This window comes from Podarcis melisellensis (assembly GCF_964234715.1).
Source record: "Podarcis melisellensis genome assembly, chromosome: 1".
Taxonomy (NCBI): Eukaryota; Metazoa; Chordata; class Lepidosauria; order Squamata; family Lacertidae; genus Podarcis; species Podarcis melisellensis.
The window spans coordinates 77,849,956-77,869,193 of NC_138528.1; the positions used below are offsets into that span (position 1 = coordinate 77,849,956).

General features: G+C 40.5%; 1 protein-coding gene across 1 annotated transcript in view; it reads right to left on the reverse strand.

Annotated features, from left to right (window-relative positions):
* Nucleotides 1–10,899: 10,899 nt before the first annotated feature.
* Nucleotides 10,900–19,238, reverse strand: part of PTDSS2 (phosphatidylserine synthase 2) — a 39,495-nt gene continuing 31,156 nt past the window's right edge. Inside the window, exons 11-12 of the mRNA XM_081884622.1 lie at nt 14,020–14,205; nt 10,900–13,229 (exon numbers count right to left, since the gene is read on the reverse strand). Of these exons, the coding sequence (XP_081740748.1) occupies nt 13,085–13,229; nt 14,020–14,205 (331 nt within the window). The 3' untranslated portion in view covers nt 10,900–13,084. The remainder of the gene's footprint in view (nt 13,230–14,019; nt 14,206–19,238) is intronic.

Here is a 19,238-nt window from a genome sequence, read left to right on the forward strand (position 1 = left end):
CTAGGTTACTGTTCCTGATCTTTCTTCTACTAATATGGTGCAGCTGTTCTGTGTTTCTCACCAGCAGTTGTTTACAGTTGTGGTGCAGGCCAGAGCATATTTGTGTTGGCTAGTTTCCTTAAAGGAAGTTTTTGTACTGAAGAACCAGCTATTTCTGATATACTTCAGATCCATCTGCTTTGTTTTAAACAATATCTATATCAAATAATAATAATAGTCTACCATAAACTATGGAGCTCAGTTTAGGAACAATGATATTCTGGCCGCCTCCAAGGTATGAGGAGGGTAAAAAAGAAAACGGGTTGGATCCAGACTGTTAGCTGAGCTGAGGTCCCATTGAAATAAATAGAACAAATTGGTCATGACTTATTTTAGTTCACACTGAAAGGAATAGGAATTAAATATAATGAACTTTGGATCTAGGCTTAATAGAAGGACTATCTTTTATAAAGAGGTAATAAAATTTGCCAAGGATCTTAGACTACCCTTGTGTACCCTTACTTGGAAGGAAACCCCATTGTATAAAATTCGAATTACCTCTGACTAATCTTGAACAGGATTGGGCAGTTAATGCTTCCCACTTTCTCCTATTATCTTGCCTCTGTCTTTATAACACAGTCATCATTTTTCCTCACCATCTGGACATCAATAAATTAGCGGTTTCAATTAGCTCCATAAAAAAAAATCTAATGTTGCTAACTTATTAAATTCAAGAACGTAAAGCTGGTTGAATGGTCACAATTGTTTAAATGAAAGGTTTGTTTGCCAAGCCGTTTCTCTAAATTAGATTTCCATGACACTTGGCATTTGATTTTTGAGAAACTGTAGCTGTCACTTAGCAAACAGTTCTGATCATCTGACTGTATTCACCGTGAAGGCACTTATTAGGTACCGTTCCACACATTCGAAATCTGACTTCTTTTAAAAAGAGAGAGCTCAGCTTAACTGAAAGCTTAACCCTGAGCACTGATTTTTCTGTCTGTAAGCATTCTTTAAAGTAATGGCTCCCACAGGGTCTGACTCTAAAGGAAACTAACTTTCTTGCCTCGGGTTGCCCAGTCTTGAAATAAAAATTGCTGGTAGTTGTGAGATGCCTGGGAGCAGAGTCCAGTTTGGGAGGATGCAGTGGGGCAGATGGTGATGCCAACTGACCAGAAAAAAGTGGCTTAGCTTGCTAAGGAACAGGAACTATCTGAAATATACCAGAATCAGCAGGTGAAGCTTTTCTTGGTGTGGAACTGAACACAACCATCTGCTAATTGCTGCAGATCAAACTGCTTTTAAAGGGATAGCTGCAGGAGCCGCATAATTCAGAAATGGTTAACTTTAGTCCTTGAGCTGGTCTGCAGTAGAGGCAGGGTCATTCCAGCACAAAACCAGGCCTATATTGGTCACAGGAATATAGTCCCCTGCCATGGGAAGTGTGTTTCTGAGCATCATGGAACAGCAACACTGCTGAAAGTTGCAAAGACTCTTCTCGGCCAATAAAGCTCTTACAAGGAGAAAGTTCAATAAGTCGCTAATAGTAAAAGTTCCGAAAGAGAGTACCGGAGTCAATGTCGCCTTATTTTCATGTGCTTTCACTCCATATTTGTAAATGGCAACATTCCAAGACCAGCCCTGTAAAATGCCATGTTTTAGCCATGAGAATATTTGAGTGCTGTTCATGGCAGGGGGCATTATCATCTTCATCATCTCACACTGACTAGGCAAAGTCCTTCCTGATCTCTAATAATATGGAGTTGTATGTGGAAGAGCCCTGTCTGAGCCAGTGAGGGAAGATAGGAAATTTAGCAGAAAGGAGCAGGTCATATTACTGGCTAAGTAATTCACGAAGTCTGGAAAGCTGTTCCCCTCTCGAGGATGACTAACTGCACAATCTTACATGTCTCTACTCAGAAGTAAGTGCCCTTGAGTTAAATGGGGCATATTCCCATGTAAATGTATATAGGATTTCTCCCTTAAAAGTTCTGTAGTGTTTTGTACAACAGTACCCAAGCAATCTCTTTCTTTGGGGTGTGCTGCTACCTGTGCTGATTCTGTTAATCTGTTTCAGGCCAGTGGGTGCTTACACAACCCCCCCTGCCAGTTTGTGGGCATGAGATTCACTGACTCAGCACACCTGATGCCACACCCCAAATCTTTTATCTGAAAGCCATTCACCTAAATCCAGTTATCTGAAGGACTGCTGCACACCCAACACTGAGCAACTTTAGGTGCCTCCATACAGTCACTATTTTGCAGGAGGGATTGAGGCACATACTGGGAATTTAGGTTTGCTCAACTCAAACAAATCAAGGTGCCTTATCACCCCCCCCCCTTAAATGACTTTTAGTGATTAGAAAAGTGATGGAGAAATGCACTGAGAAGTGTGGGGTGAGAGGATGATCAATGCTAAAGTGTGTTAACACCCCATAAACAAACCAAAACAAATGCTTAATGGGAGCACTGTATACGGTTTGTGCAAGCAGATCAGGGCGATTGGTGAATGATCAGGTTGCCTAGAGGAGCTTTCCTCCAGAATTACAATGAAATACGGTGATATTCAATCAAAACATTGTAATGGAAAATGTGACTAATGCAAGTTTTAATAGAAAATGGAAAGCCATTAAACAGAAATGTCTGTTTAGGTTTTTCAGAATAAAGATTATTGATTGATGTGGTCAGGAGGAAAGGATCGTTTTCTGCCCATTTCTTGCAAAAATGCTGCTTGGCTGTTATTTGTTCCCAACTGTTCTGCATCCCACAAAGGCCTATGCAAACCACACAAGCGTTAGGCGAAGTAGAGACAAAATCCCTACAGAGAGATTGCGCCTTTGGCAGATGAAACTGCAGGCTGAGTTGAGTGAAGCCAGAAATACAAGTATAAATTCACAATATGGAGCGGGGGTGAGGGTGAGAGAGACATCTTGCTCTCCTATTTGGGGCCAACAGCACAACAACACTGGATAGCCAAGAGGCCAGAGCCTTGGGTCTTTTGTGCTGGGCTCTGGGTGCCCTGCCTGTTTTTCTCCTCTTAAAAAGCTTCCTAAACTTTCTTTGCAGGCTAAGTGGGCATGTTGCAAAGCACACCACTGGTGAGTCCCCAGGCATCTGGCATCTTAATTTGCCCAGAAACATTACTTAGAATAGGCAAATTTGTGGCATAGAGTCAACCTATGCTCTCAAGTACCTAACAGTGCACCTGCTGTGCAGAGACGGACCTCCTGCTCTCAGTTTTCCTGCAAGGCTGGAACATGTGTATAATAGTAGCAACAGAGGCAGTGAATCATCATCACTTATCTAAAAAGATTGAAGAGGATCTTTGTCAATGGGCAGCAGTGTGATCTGCAGTGGGCAAGAGTCATGAGCTACAAGGTTTTCAGAGCCGCCTGACCATTCCACGGTTTAAAGCCATCTTTTTAGATTTGTCAAATAGAATCTCCATGTACATAGGCAGTAGTATATTTCCACATACTAAATGCAGGGGGCAAGTAATAACGAAATATTCTAGTTGACTTATTTTGGAAATGGAATGCTGGGCTAAATGGAAGTTTGGTTTTTCCCCAGCATGTGAATTAGAAATTACTTTTATTTAAAAAGTGTAGGAAGGGATTCCAGAGTTTATAATCAGAATGCATAAACTGCAATAATGCGTTACATTCCTAGGTTACAGGAGACGTCTAGCACTTCATATTAGTGCTGCCTATTTCATATTTTTCTTGGCAGAACCTGCACTTTCATTACATCATTCGGTCTACCTGTAATAAAATAATGATTCAGTTTGCTAGGTTATAATATCCGAAACATTACATCTAGCCTGCATTTTAAATCTAGTTTCTGAAATAGAAAAAACAGAAACCCTCTTATCACTTCCTTCAGTGCATCTGTAGCCTGATGTCTGCAGAAGCTTGTCATAATAAACTAGTATTTAGTAGGAGAGTCTATGAGCTGCTGTATTAAAGCAGCAGATCACTCCTGTTCTAAAAATTCCAGAGCAAGCCCACTGTGGACTGAGTGTCATAAGGAAAAGGAAAACAAGTGGGGTGAGGGGACTCCAAACTATGGAGGGAATGTTTGGCTGGAACCCCAAGCAAAAACACTTCTGTTAGGAGGGTAAAAATACCACAACATGCAAGCCCTGTTTATATACAAGAGCACACCTGATGCCTTGGTGCAAACACTGAGATCTGAACAGCCTACTACTGCAGAAACCATGAACCACATATAACCCTTGTTTAGTTACTGAAAGGGGTGGGGTGGGGACATGAAGCTTATGCCTGCTTAATACTCTCTAGGTTGGGCAGAGATCTGTGTTTGTGTGTGAGGCGGGTGGTTCTTAAACAAGTCACTCTCTATACCTAAGCTGCTTCACAAGTAGGGATGGAAGGATCTACCACTTTCAGTTCTCTCAGATTCTCATTATTGCAATCTTAAATTCAGTTCTCCAGATTTCTGCAGCAATTTACTTTAAAAAAAAAAATCCAGCAGCATTTTAGTGCGACTTTCTAGGAATAAACACATTTTTGTATGCAGCTTTGACTAGTATACACATTTTTGCAAGCAATTTTCTCCAGTACGTTGCATTTCTGTATGTTTATGTCCACAAATACATGCATTTTAATGTATACTTTACCCTGATATTTGCATTTTTTGTAAGCACGGGTTCGGTACATTGCAAAAAATCAGACTATTGTGAATTTCAATTGATGTCTGGTTCTCGTGTTCCGGTTCACGTGTTGTTTTGAAAAGTGCAAATTTGATTTTAAATTTGAACTGAGTTGAATTTCTCCATCCCTGCTCACCAGTGATATGCTGTCCTGCATTCCTTGGCTTCTCTCCTAGCCCTACCTGGAGATGCTGGGGAGGGAATCTGGGACCTTCCACATGCAAAGGCTCTGCCACTGAGCTATGTCCCTTCCCAGAAGAAGAAGAAGAGGAGGAGGAGGAGTTTGGATTTGATATCCCGCTTTATCACTACCCGAAGGAGTCTCAAAGCGGCTAACATTCTCCTTTCCCTTCCTCCCCCACAACAAACACTCTGTGAGGTGAGTGGGGCTGAGAGACTTCAAAGCGTGACTAGCCCAAGGTCACCCAGCAGCTGCATGTGGAAGAGCGGAGACGCGAACCCGGTTCCCCAGATTACGAGTCCACCGCTCTTAACCACTACACCACACTGGGAAGTAAGTAAGTACACCCCAGAGATGCTAAGGTGAGATTAGAGGTGCCGTGCACATGCTTCACATATGGTCAGAGATACTATGGCATCATACATTCCAGAGCAGAGAGCAAGTGCTATGAAAAAGTCTGGGTCGGATCAAGCTCTGAATTTGGCTCCCATGTGCAGCAGGATCCTGCTGCAGGGATGGTACATCTCTACCCAGGCACTATTCAGTGCCACCTTATTGGTCTTTGAGGACAGGGGAGTGGTAAGCCAAGCACAGTGGGGTACAGGGTTGCCTGAAAAGCAAGGAAGAACTGGATCCTTTACTAGAATTGCGCATTGGCTGCCATGGCTGATGCTAAATTTGGCCAGTAGGATCAGGTTCTGATGTCTCAAGTTATTTCATGCTTCTTGAATCCTTGTACACTACTGCCACCTTGTGGAAGATAGATACATTTGCTTTTGTATGAACTTTAATATTCTTCATTTATCATGAGATTTCAAAATGCCCTCTTCCTTCCCTACTGCATATGGAGAGCAAAAGTTTTTTAAAAACACACACACCAAAAAACAGCATTGCTCTTCCAGCAACTAATTCTTTCCTTTTTTTGACATTTGTGGACATAATAAAGTATCAAAATCGCACACACTGGGGATTTGCGATCTTTTTCAGCCTGACCAATACAAAGCTCCTCCCACTAGTGCTGCACCTACTGGTCAAATACACTTTTCCCCCAAGAGACAATGTGTTTCCTCAGCAGCTGTAGCACAGTGCAGGGTTGATGGTTCAGTTGCTTAGCACAAGGGTAGGACGGCAAAGAGACCTTCACCCTGCCTCAAAGCTAGGACTAATTCTGGTCAGTTTGCTAACAATTAACTAATTTGAAGGGCAGCTTCGTCATGCTGCACCCCTGATCTTCCTGGACAATATAGATTATTTGGACTGGATTCTTATCAGTTTGGTTTCTGGCCTGGACTTGGGACTGAGACCACCTTTGTATTTTAAGGACTGTCTCCTTCTACACAAGCCTACTTAGGCACTCTGTTCAGGAACCAAGGTCCTCTTCTTAAATTAAGTGGGTAGTAACAGAAGATGGATCTTATCAACTCGAAGGAAGGCCAACACGGCTACCTTTTGACAAGCAGCTTAAAACGTGGCTATCAAAGAATACTTCGGAACAGAGTTGATTTTACTTGTTGACCCTGTAAAATTTAAAAACAGCCAGAAGAAAACTTTTTCTCTTACACACATATAATTGGACTGTATGCATCATGGAAAGGCAGGCTATAAATGTTAAGATGAACAAGGCAAAACAGATAAAAAGGCACCTTTCAGATACAATATAAACGTTCAGATCTGAAATCTGGATTTAGAAGCCAGTTCTTGAAAACTGGTGACTGTTGAGCCTAGACTATGCCAAGTGTGCTTTAGCAAAATGGATTACTTGTTGACCTTTCAAATCCGAACATATTAAAAACAGAACCTTAACCCTTGTCCCAAACTCCCCGCAATACCTCAAGGACCGCCTCTTTCCATATGAGCCTACCTGGACCCAGAGATCATCTTCTGAGGCCCTCCTTCATGTGCCTCCTCCTTGAGAGGTCCAGAGGGTAGCAACACGAGAACAGGCCTTCTCTGCAGTGGCTCCCCGTCTGTGGAACGCTCTTCCCAGGGAAGTTCGCCTGGCTCCTTCATTATACGCCGTTAGGCGCTAGGCAAAAATGTTCCTTTTTAACTAGGCCTTTGGTTGAGTTGATTTAATTGACATCCTAGGCCCTTTCAAAATATGTTTCTTTTTGGGGGAGGGGTGTCATTAGGTTTATTATTATTATTATATATATTGTGGTTTTATATTTTGATTTTGTTCTGTGAACTGCCCTGAGACCTCCAGGTATGGGGCGGTATATAAATCCAATAAATAAAATACAACTCATAAGCTCAAAAAGGATCTACAATATTTGTTTTCCCTTTGGGATAAATTACATTGCGGCCAGAGAGCAGAGCAGATTTTAGCGCATGCTGTTGCTTTTGCAACTGGCATTTTGTTCAAACAAAACATTAACTAAGCTCATCTTCAGACTGTTAGTTACAAAGAAAAAAAAATCCCAAATCAGTTGGAAACAGAATTGCAGCTGTGTTTCTAGGTCATCCGGAAAACAAACTGTCAGTTGATGCAACTTGCTGTCCAACTGCTGCTTAGTGGACTGTAGGAAAATTAGTTGCACAGATTTCTCCGTCTCCAGTGTAGTAGTCTGAATTAGTTTTGCCTCTAAATGCAACATGACCAAGACTTGTATTCTTCAGTTAAAAAGGACTGGGGGCATGGGAGCAGGTCACCGCAATCAAAAGACATTTTGCAGAATTAACATTTATTTAAGTGGCTTACTGGTGACAGACTGAACTATGAACCTGACAGTTCTGTGAGAGTCTAAAATACTGTTAACACCTCAGTATCTAGGGGGAAATATCCACTCCTTCCATGTGAGTCTGCCCAGGCACTCAACAGCCAAAGCTGCTTAATGGTCCTCCTAATGCTTGACATTTCATGGGTGGGTCCCATGACATGACTTTTCCAACTAGACTGTGGAAAGAGCTCCCCAAGTGGGTTTATTTGTCTCTCTTGCTCCTTGCTTTTTTGGGAGCAACTAAAACCTGGCTCTTATGAGAGCATTTGCCCAGTTCAAGCTGCTTGTTCCCATTAAACTACTGCCTGTCTCCCCTCTGCCTGCCTCTGAAGATAATTCAGAAAGTTCAGCTGGTACAGAATTTGGTGGCCAGGTTGCTCACTGAGGCAAAATGGTTTTAGCACTGATCCTGGCCCGACTACACTGGCTGCCAATTTAGTTTCCAGGCCCAAGTCAAAGTGCTGGTTTTGAGCAATAAAGCCTTAAATGGCTTAGGGCTTCAATACCTCAAGGACTGCTTCTCCCCATATGAAACTACCTGGAACCTGGGGTCATCATCATGAGGCCCTTCTTCGTATGTCTCCTCCACAAGAGGTCCAGTGTGTGACAACATGAGAATGGGCCTTTTTTGCAGTAGCTCCCCATTTGTGGAACGTTTTCTCCAGGGAGCTTTGGCTGGCACCTTCATTATACACTTTTAGGTGCCCTGCAAAAACATTCCTCTTAACCAGGCTGATTAACATCCTATACTCTTTTGAATGTATTTGTGGGAGAGGGGGGGGTATCGGTTTGTGAGGTGGGGTTTTTTTGTTATTGTTTTTATTTTGCATTTTTAAAAATCTTGTCTCTTTATGTTTTGAGCAACCCTTAAATTAATGGATGAAAGGCGATAAGACAAATTAAATAAAATAGCAAAGTGTACACGACCTTGGAAATAATGGGGATTTTTAGAAGATGGCTGAATTCCTTTTAGCACACTGCATTTATTGCTATATAGACTTCTGAATCACCTTATTATATAAATAGAAGTCAGTTTCTAATGCCCTGTGTGACTGTGAAACAGAACCCAGCACAAGCAGGCCATGTGGAATTCCCTAACTGTATACTGTACCTACTGAGGTTTTTAATTATGCTTTAGGTATATACAGAAGACTGACTTTATTGAATTTTATATGTTGTAAACTGACTCGCAATATTTTTGGGAAAAGTGGATTATAATTTTTCAGATAAAAGGGTTGCTGTGAATGTAACTCTGTGAGGGGTAAACTACAGTGCCCAGAATTCTTCGAGGGAAATATGCTTTCAATATGCTTTAATATTGTAATATGTATATACAGCCTTCAGTTCAGAACATCCTTACTGGAAACAATGATGTGCTCAAACAGATCAAAATGCCTGTGGCAACTGATGCCTTCTTGCGTGATTTTGTTTTTGAGCCAGATCTGAGATATACAGGTGCTTTGGGCAAAGATGTGGGGGTGGGGGGTGGGGGGAACCTATCTACTTTTGCTGCTTCCTTGACCCCCACTTTTTCTAAACGACTGGAACCTAGGTCTTCGTATTGAAGCCAGCACTAATAACTGTTCATTAGCTCACTGCAGCTCATAAATGTTTTCAAATTCGAGCCCCGTATTGGGCAAAAGATTCCTGGATTGCAGTAGCTCAGCTAGATGACCCTCATCATCCCTTTCAACACTATAATTCTGTCTTTAGAAAACAACACTTCCTTTGCAAAGGCTGGGTCAGGCTGGCACCCAGAAGCACTGCACCATAAATGGAAGCTGTTTTCTCTCTGCATTTTTTTTTTAATAGCATAGGCTTCAGACAAGTGCTAAGTTCTTTTTAACACTTTTCAGACAGACTCTGAAAGACAGCTCATTTACCTTTTCACACTAAGCATCACTTTTGTATTTCTGAGCTCAAAGTAACCAGAAATAGTGCCAAGGCAGCAAGGGCTGTTATCAGCATCTTTCAATATGAGTGTTGGATTTATAGTCACATAGGAAATGAAGCATCTTGGAATTTGGGCTCCTGAGATTTTTCTGCTCTCAGAAAGTGTTAGAAATATGTAGGCAGTGTCTGATAAAGGCTTACAAATCAAAAGATGGTCCAGAACAGGTTCTATTTAAGGTGAGGTTTCTTTGGTTTATCTTTATCTGTAATTCCTATCAATTGTAGTCCCCACTACCATACTATTTTCCTCCTAGACTCACCTCCCTCTCCTTCCATACTTAATTTGACTCTAGTCTACACCAAAATATTTTGTTTTGTACAAACACAGCTATCACATGCTAATTAGACAGTGTTTACTGTGCCACACAGTCCAGAGTTTCCTATACCTAAAGCCTAGAGTAATAGAAACAATAGCTTTTATATTTATTTTCTCCTATGCATTATTGGACATGGCCTAAAATTAAAGTCAGTTCCAATAAGCAAATAACGCATAAGGTATGATATACATTTTAAAAATGTAATAGGGAATTTAATCCATTTTACATTTCAAGCAAAACCCATATTTACCAGAACCTGGCCATGTGCTCAGTACCTCTGTACTGAGGCAAAAGCAGCTATAAGGATTATAGCTATAGACAGATGGCACTCATACACCTTTGCTTACGCAAGTGTCTAAATTAAAATATATGGTAGGTAATATTAGTAACAAGACAGCTGCAGTTCATTCTGTACTCCTTGACACCTATTTTACATTATGGCATTGCAACAGAAGCTCCTGGTGAACCCTTAATTCTGGAAGACAGAATACTGGGAGAAAGCATCACTACACTTCCACAGCCAGAGGTCAGATTTCAGAAACTCAGAAGAAGGGGTCAACAACTGCTTTTCTCAACCTCACAGATGATGAAACTGATATTCCAGGAAGGAGAAAACTGGCAGTAAGCCTCTTGTGTAATGTTAGCACTACAGCCATATCTCTAGGCTATCTATCTTGCAAGTGTGACAAATGTAGCCTGAAGAAAAATCTGAAAGCTCTTTTCGTGCTTAATGGAAAGTCTACATGAATCAGCTTCTCCTTGTCTATTGGCCCCCCAGCTTTATGAACAAGAAATGTGATTTGACCTGTAACCATTTTGTTTTACTTCCACAGGAAATTCAAGATATTCCTGAATAATTTGGTGCAATACAGATCCATGTTCCCTTAAAACCAACAGGACCTATGTGTGTCTATTTAAACCTTGGGCAAGTTAAGAGAATGTTCCTAATTATCTACTTTTAGGGTAGCCACGTTAATAATTCTTCAATGAGGTAGGCTTTTCCATCATTCTTAGAAAATCACAGCTATGTAGTCAATGAGAACCCACTCCCCTCCAAAACAAAATTTGTAATTCAGGACACACCAGCAAACAACCTTTTATTACATCTGTTCAGTTATCCAGACTATAACTGTAAGACTCAATATTTCAATGAACATAAAGATCAGTGCAAAAGTAATGTTTTAAGAGGAGGTCAGCTTCAACCCCCCCCCCCTTATACCTCAAATTTTACACAATTGGTTCCTCAAAAAACAAAACAAAGTTAAAATTCCTTTCACGTTCTCCCCATTGCACTTGTTACCACCAGAATACATGGAGGACACTACAATACAAAATTACAAGGGGGCAGAGTTTACTAGTACAAAAACAGACATGGACTATATGCCTATGCAAGCCTTGAAAAACTAGGGCCACATTAGCACAGGTACACTGGTACTACCTCTAGTCAGTTCACAAAACAGGTACAAAATTAACCTGAACAACTTCAAAAACCTACTGCTTCCATGTGGGGAGAGGCTTGTTTTTATGTACCAGCTCAACTCAGGATCTGCTCTTTTAAGATGTCTGTTAATGCCTAGTTATAGCCATAGTATTTCTTATTACTGAACAGCTGAAAAATCCTAATTATAAACATCACCCATTCAGTGACTTAACAGCAGTAAATCTCGCACAAATCAAGAAATAAGCTTCATATGATCTTCCTCATTCTGATCATCATGAAACAGAGTTCCTTCAGTCATTTTATATGCTAAAAAAATTACTTCATTTGCTGAGTTTTCTAAGATTCATTTATATGGAAATATTTTTTTAAATTTTGCCCTGCTGAAAGTGTCTATTGTTTAAGAAGAGAACATTAGTGTCATTGTAGAAACAAGGCAAGGCAGACTTGTTTTCCCATTCAAGTATTGACATGAAATGAAGCCAAGGTCTGTGCATTGTGCTTTAACCCGCAGCATTTTTGAGATTTTATTGGGGGAGGAGGAGAGGGAGGGGGAGGAGGAGAGGGAGAGGGAGAGAGAGAGAGAGAGAGAGAGAGAGAGGGGGGGGCAGGGCTAACATTTTAACTTATATTCACTTCAAAGCAAATTTCCAGAAGTTTCAACAGATTTAAGACAGTGTTATTTTGTTAATATTAATTTAGTGTTACATTTAAGGAGAAAATTCACACAACTGTTTTAGGAATGTGAAACCCGTTCCTATGACAACTCTAATTGTAGAGAATATATTTGTAACATAAACTCCCATTTGTTCAATGGAGTTTTAGGAGGCAAATGACAAATAAGACAGCCAGAGTTCTTGGACTGGATGCTCTCATGAGCAGTAGCCTTTTAGCATATAGTGGCTGACTGTGCACACTGCAGTTGCCTCGATATAACTCCACCTTATCTAGTGCAGCTTAAACTCTAGAAGTAACAAGACAGTTCTGGATGATCATATGACATGCTCTGCCATGTGCAATTGAGGGGGGGCGGTCCTAAGACTCAAGGCAAGAGCAGAAACCAGCTCAGTGGTAGAAAAATAAGGCAAAGAACACACGGCTTTGGTGGATTAAATATTTTTCACGTTCATTATAGCCTTCACTTGCTCTATTTAGCTAACAGACAGGAAAGTTAAACTTTCTGGCCTAAGACCAGGATAAATATGAACTGAAGAGGTATTTGGTATCAAGAAGGATGCAGTATAAAACTAGCAGGCTGTTTCAAGGTAATGCACCTTTGCTTTGAGACATAGGCAACTAGATCCAGAACCCCCAAGAGCTGTTTGCAATAGTATATTGTGCAAAGTTATGCAGTTTGTTCTCGAGCTTCAATTGCATCTCTCCATTTGTTTTGTTGATATTGTATTAATAGTTGAATGGAAATGAATGGATGAGGAGGACATATTAGTACCACAGTCCAAGGTAGTTGCAGCGGAAAATACCAAACTGTTTTTCACAGTGCACATATTTATTCCATAAAATGTGTTTCCTGACACCCCACAAACAGCCATGGTTTTCCAGAACTGAGGCTACTAAGATTCCCTTTGCACCTGTTTAACCCTCCATTTTGTAAGATGACAGACGTTTATAACACACTTAGGTGGAGTTCCCCTTTTTGGGTAAGCATTGCTTCTAGCGTTAGTTGTAAACACCTTCCTCAAGAGAGATTAGGTGGCACCTTTTCCAAAAGGATTCTCATTCATGAGAAAACATCAAAACTTACAAAACTAGGGAGGGTTAAACTTGCAAGAAAAATAACTCTCTCAGTCCTTAATTCATTACTCAAGTTCAAAGTTCTTTCTCTCTGAGTTTATTCCCACTGTGCTCATCTGCCAGTGCAGGATGTCCATCACCATTGCTTAAACAATTGTCCTTCCCATATTTATGTTCTTGTTTTTGCCTTCTTATCTCTTTATACCGTAAGGTGATGTTTCTAGAAATAAAACAAATACATTTTAGAAAAATATCAGAGGGAAAAAAGAGAAACACCATAAATTTAGAAAAAAGCTCAGTCCTTTTGTTGCTTCTTTTCATTTCCCTGAATGAGGCAATTATATGACCAAACAGAGTTTGGCTATAGCTAAACATTAAGCATTTCCTAGTTCTAAATTGGTAATTCTACAGCAACTACAGTAGCCGTGTAAATACTCAGGATTTGGAGATTATACTTCCCACCCCCCCCCCACAAATTTGCTCCCCCCCCCACTTCTTTATAAACTCCATCAATTCCAACTGACCAGCTACTAAAAGACAAGGAGCAAGTTGCCACTATCAATTCAGTTTCTCCATTGTGCAAGCAGCTGCTCCCATTTTCTCCCCCAGATTTAGAGCTGAAGGGTGGAATTCAGTGTTGCACAATTATAACCATTCCATCAGCACATGCATTTCTGTCTGCCAGACAGAACAAAATCTCCAGTCTTCTCCCCTGTACATTGTTCTGGGGGACTCTCCTGACATATACATGCCACCCCCCCGCCTTTTTGGTAGAGATGCGTAGGGAGAGAAGAGTGGGGGCACTGGCTTCCACTATCTCAACTGTTTAGTTGATTCTGGCCCAGTGGCTTTAAGCAAAGTGGCAGGAGCAGGAATTAGCCTGTAGCAATGGAGAAAGGGAGAAAATGCATGCAGTGAGCCAGTTCCAGGGTATGCCCAGACTAGCACTGTCGATAGACGCCTGGTGGATCAGACCATGAGTTCACCTAGTCCAGTCAACTCTTGCTTACCGAATAAAGAAACGCCACACTGTCCAAATAAGCACAAGTGTGACTCCAAGAATCCAGCACTGAGTAATGTAGAAAGGAAGTGATAATGTCAGGGTGTAGGGATCATATTTTACCACAATAAGGAACTCTGTAGCTGTGATAGCAGCAACCAGCCATGCTTGCTGACCCAACTTCTTATAGAACTTTCTGCAATAATAAAACAGCATTAGTGCATAGGTGTACATTCAAAATGGTATTTCCAAAACAAAAACAGAATAGGCACTTCTCTGATAACAAGACCATATTACACACAATACTGTATAATAGCTTTGTTCTTCAGCAATTAAAAAAAAGGAAAATACAGTTTAATTTAACAACTGCCCTTCTAATTTCTAAAAACTGAAGGTTCAAAAAAAATATAGCAATTTTGTGTGGCTTAACAGTTGACAAGCAAATAATCTAGTGTGCAGTTTCCCCTTATTTACAAAGCAGAACTTTATTGTTCAGTAACATGACAGAGCAAATGAACTTTGAAGTGACAAGCTCTAACAAAACAAGCTCCAGCAAAATTCTTCAAGAGGCATGACTAAGTTATCTGTTTCCACAGTGGGAAATAAAAAGTCACATCCCCTATTTGTTGCCTTAAAAAACACACTTCCTGGAAAAATCTACAGAAGGAAACTTTTAAACAAGAGCCACTGCTATAGCAAGAAAAGTTAATCCTTATTGCCCTTATTCTATTTACTAGCATTAAAATGTTGCCCAATGGGTGTGTGTGGACATTTCCCTCCTGCAAACAATTGCTTCAGACAGGGCATGATTTTCCAAATCTGGCCTGTCCTCTGTTTCTCCAAACTAAGTATTTACTCCAGTCCTGGAAGAGTGGAGTGGGACAATTTATTTTCACAGCCCCAACTCTGCAGCTGTGTTTAACACAGAGAAGTGGCAGTTCTCTACAGTGCTGTCTTCCCTCCTCTTAAATCCAGATATTGGTGGCAATACACCAGAAGTGTATTGCTCCCTTCTTTCTCTACATTGGAACCACCTTCCGCAGGATGGGAAGGAGCACTGTTCTGTTTTTCCTACCCTAAGCTAAAGTCTCTGTTGATGATGGCTAGGTCAGCCAGTCAGGGTTGCTGGCAATACTATATATTTTCTCTGTTGGAATGAGCACCATTCATTTATATGGAGGAAAGTGAAAACATACACAAAGCAATGCCAGTGAGGTTGGGTGGACCCTGTGTCCCTGGTGATCCCAGAATCAAGCATGAGAGACAGAGGTTTTTTGACCTCTCAGCTGTTCCAGACTGCAAAGTATTTGCTTTGTTCCACAGAAGTTCGTGGAAGCTGATGAACCGACAATGACATATGACTTTTGTTGTGTTCAGTTTCTTGGTCACACAGGGCATTAGGAAATGGCTTCAACATATATATTAGGTGTTTCAAAATATCTATATAGCCATGAACACAGTCTGCAAAAAAGGAATTCAGCAATCTTTTCAAAATCTTGCAACTCTCAACTGCCTCTGAAAATATTGCCTACCAATACAGGATTTCCAAAGTGATTACAATTTACTATGGAAGAACAATCACAAATAAAACAGACTGGATTGACAATTTTTCAGGAAAAGCTAGTTTTCATAGGACAGTGGTGAACAAGTTTTCAACCAGGGAAATGGAGCAAGGACACTGTAGTGTATCAGCATCCAGATAGCACTGGAAGGATAGAACATATGTTTTCAAAATTTTGAGAATATCCACTGAAAATTGAGAAACAGGGTCTCCCATAGCTATCTCATATCTCAATAAGAAGGACTGCAGGTATAAATGATACAAATCTAGTTGGTATTCCAGATAACAATTGGGAGATTTTTCTACCCTAGATTAACAGTGCATTTTCATGTCCATTTCTAGAGAGTGGAAAAGAAATATGCCACATGTTCTATCACTAAGCCATGCTTTGCACATATAAGGACCCAGATTCAACCCCTGGTATCTCCAGATGAAAGATCTCATATATTATCGCTGAGAAAAACCTCTACATGAGATCTTTCTGCTAGGCAAATGAGGCAACACCAAATTAGCTGGTTCAGTAGTCTGTCTTACTATAAGGCCCTTACCTATGTGCTTGCAGTCAGCTATGACATAGAGCTGGAAGGCACTAAAAAGCCCTTCAAGAGGTCTCACCTTGCACAAGAATACTGTAAAGCAAGATTGTCATCTACAGATTGGCTCTCTACCAGCCAGCCCCTAGATTCCAAACTACAATGTGTTGTAAGCAATGTCGGGGAACAAACTAGACTGGTCTGAAGATTGCAAAGGAGATTAACTCCAAAAAGTCTGAGATGAGTAAGCCACTGTAGGCAAGAGGGGGGGGAAACCAAGAATAGTGTGATCAGGTAGAACCCATATGGGGGAAAACCCACCCATTTACTCTTAAAAAACGAAATACTATTCAGGACAAGTCCATACCACTCGCATCTAGTCTTGGTGTGCAATGCAGCAGAGGGGCAAAGAGCTCCCAGGTCTCTGCAGCCTCTAACAAACTGTAATTTGACTATTTTTCAAGTAGCTGAATAAAGTATCTTGCCACAAAAAGAAATGGGTCTCAATTCAAATGTGGTGATGCCCTGTGTTCCTATTTAGCACATGTTTTTATATTGTGAACTGCCCTGAGACCTACGGGTATAGGGTGGTATACAAATTCAATTAATTAATTAATTAATTAATTAAAAATAATAACAATAATAGGACTTTTTGTACTCCCACTGTTGTTAGGTTTCACCTTATCATCCTGATTTGTCTTCAGTTCACTTCATGCTTTTAATATCAAGGATCATAAACCATGTGTGATCTTAGGCCTGAATAAGGTAGGGAAACTTCTATGGTCCGAACCTTTCTCCACAAAACTTGTCAGGAACCCCAATGGATACTTCCAAGAGATAAGACCAACCAAAACTCCACCACTCGTATACCTGCTTCTATCAGCTACCTATCTAGGACTAACACACCCACCACTGACATCAAATTGCTTTGATTCCATATCTTCTTGACATTATTCTTTGAAAATAACCTTAACAGTGCATTATTTATATAATCCAGAGGGAATGCATGAATACTTTCCTCCCATCTTCCCAATCCAGTTTTCCATGTTTTTCAAAACACAGCATGACAAACTGCAAAGTGAAATTTAATCATGGTAGCCATAGGTAAGTGCATGGCAGAACTGGGGGAAGAGATGAAGAGCAGCATGATAGTGAAAAGGAACTAAAAGGCTATTTAAGATTGAAGGGGTGGTGATGACCATGTCAACATTGTCTGCCTGAAAAAAAGAAAGGTACTGAAGAGCAACAATATGAGTGATTGGGCTTTCAATTTCCTGCTCTACTATTGGGAAAAGATTTAAATTTACAGAGAACTGGGCGGGGGTGGGGGAGAGTGCTGCCTTCTGTTGAAGTTTGGCTATTGCATATCATTCCAACAACTTTTTTCCAGTGTAGTGGGCAAATCAGACTCTCTCTATATGAACTTTAACCAGGCCTTGGGCTGATTAACATGTCCTTTTAAATGTGTTTGTGGCAGGGATGTTACTGGTTTATTTTTGTTTTATTCTGTATTTTGCATTCTCATTTTGTATTTTTATGTTGTGAGCTGCTCTGTGATCTTCAGATGAAGGGTTATACAAATTTAATAAATAATCAACAGCAACACCTGGCCAAAGTGTACTCAAGATGAGATCCTTAAAAATCCCAGTTGTTTACTTGATCCATATTGGAGACTTCAGGTTATTCTGTTCTGTGATGGACTGTAGCTTGTCATTAACTTTCCTTCTTCATTTTTCAAGATTGTTCTGGACTGACTTGAGTACCACTCTAATACAACATGATGAAAATACTTTACTAAAAATTCAGGATAATAGTCCCCTACATCTCTCTCCATGTATTTGACAAGCTGATTGTGGAGGCAGAGCAGAAGCTACTCTTCTCCATCTCCTACAAAGCATGCAATCAATAAGGAAGCCACTAAGAAGCAGTAACAGTGGAAAGTTTCCTGCCTTACAGACAATGTGCTGTTGAAAGGTGAGATTTATTCAACCAAACTTGAATTCAATGACAAAGAATTGTATCTATTTACAAAGAGCTGCCTTTGAGAACTGTATTGAACGTCAGTGCTATTGTTCATATTTCCCAGAATTATTTTACTGTCAGGACAATTAAAACAGTCTATGCACTGATGCTTATATGGTGCGCCTAGGATGGACTCCACTGCAAGACAGCTTTAGAACCTTTTGAATCAAACCTAAGTATTTAAATCAATAATTTGATCTTAGCTATGCCAAAGATTGTTAAAATAATCAAACTTAAAACCAATCTGAAGTCCTTAATTTTTTCTGATATGTTCAGAGAAGCAAAAATGAGTGACTCAGCTAGTTTCATATGATTATTTTCTTCCGAAAATCAACAGGGATAAAAAAGAAGCATGGAACCTTTAAGGAGATGTTTGACCACCATAACCAAGAACGGCCAGCCGTTTTGAAAGAGGTACAAGTGGTAAAGATTTTCAAAGAGAAATCAGGGATTCAAGACAAGTATCTTGCCATTTAAAAATTTCCCAGAAAGTTCAAATGTCCAAACTGCCTTGGCATTTTGTCAGCGAAGAAATCCTCAGGCTCTAAGTCAAGCCTCCTCAGTTGTTAAGTGGCCCTGCCATCTTACTGCTCACAGTATATGGTTGGCTTTGTGGATACAGTCCAGTAGATCAATACAACATTTTGCTTTAAGTACGCCTGTTTGTTGCCACCTTCACAGAGGCTGTGCTTAGTTGTGAGGCATCTAGAACCTCCTCCCAGAAGGAGATTCACAAATAGGAGCTGTTCCAGTATGTTGCTCTTTCTGAAGTTTCACAGGCCCCATATGTCTTGTTGATGGTGGCCTCTCCAAGGAAGAAAAGATAGGCTGTTGCTGGCTGCAAAAGGAGCTTCCTTGCCATATTGAAAGGAGTTTTAAAGCCCGCCCCCCATGCCATGAACCAAGCAGCCATTATTGGGAGGGAGGCAGCTTAGGTAGTTTTGCCCAAGAAACGAAAGAAGAAAGCTGCAGACAACTGTCCCGCTAACTGAAGAAAGTAGGGAAAAAATGCAAAAAACTCTTTAGGGAAAGGCAAAACATATTTGCCAAGAATATATGAAGTAGAAAGGCCTCAGAACAAAAGGACTCTTGTGAACGCAGCATCAGTAAAAC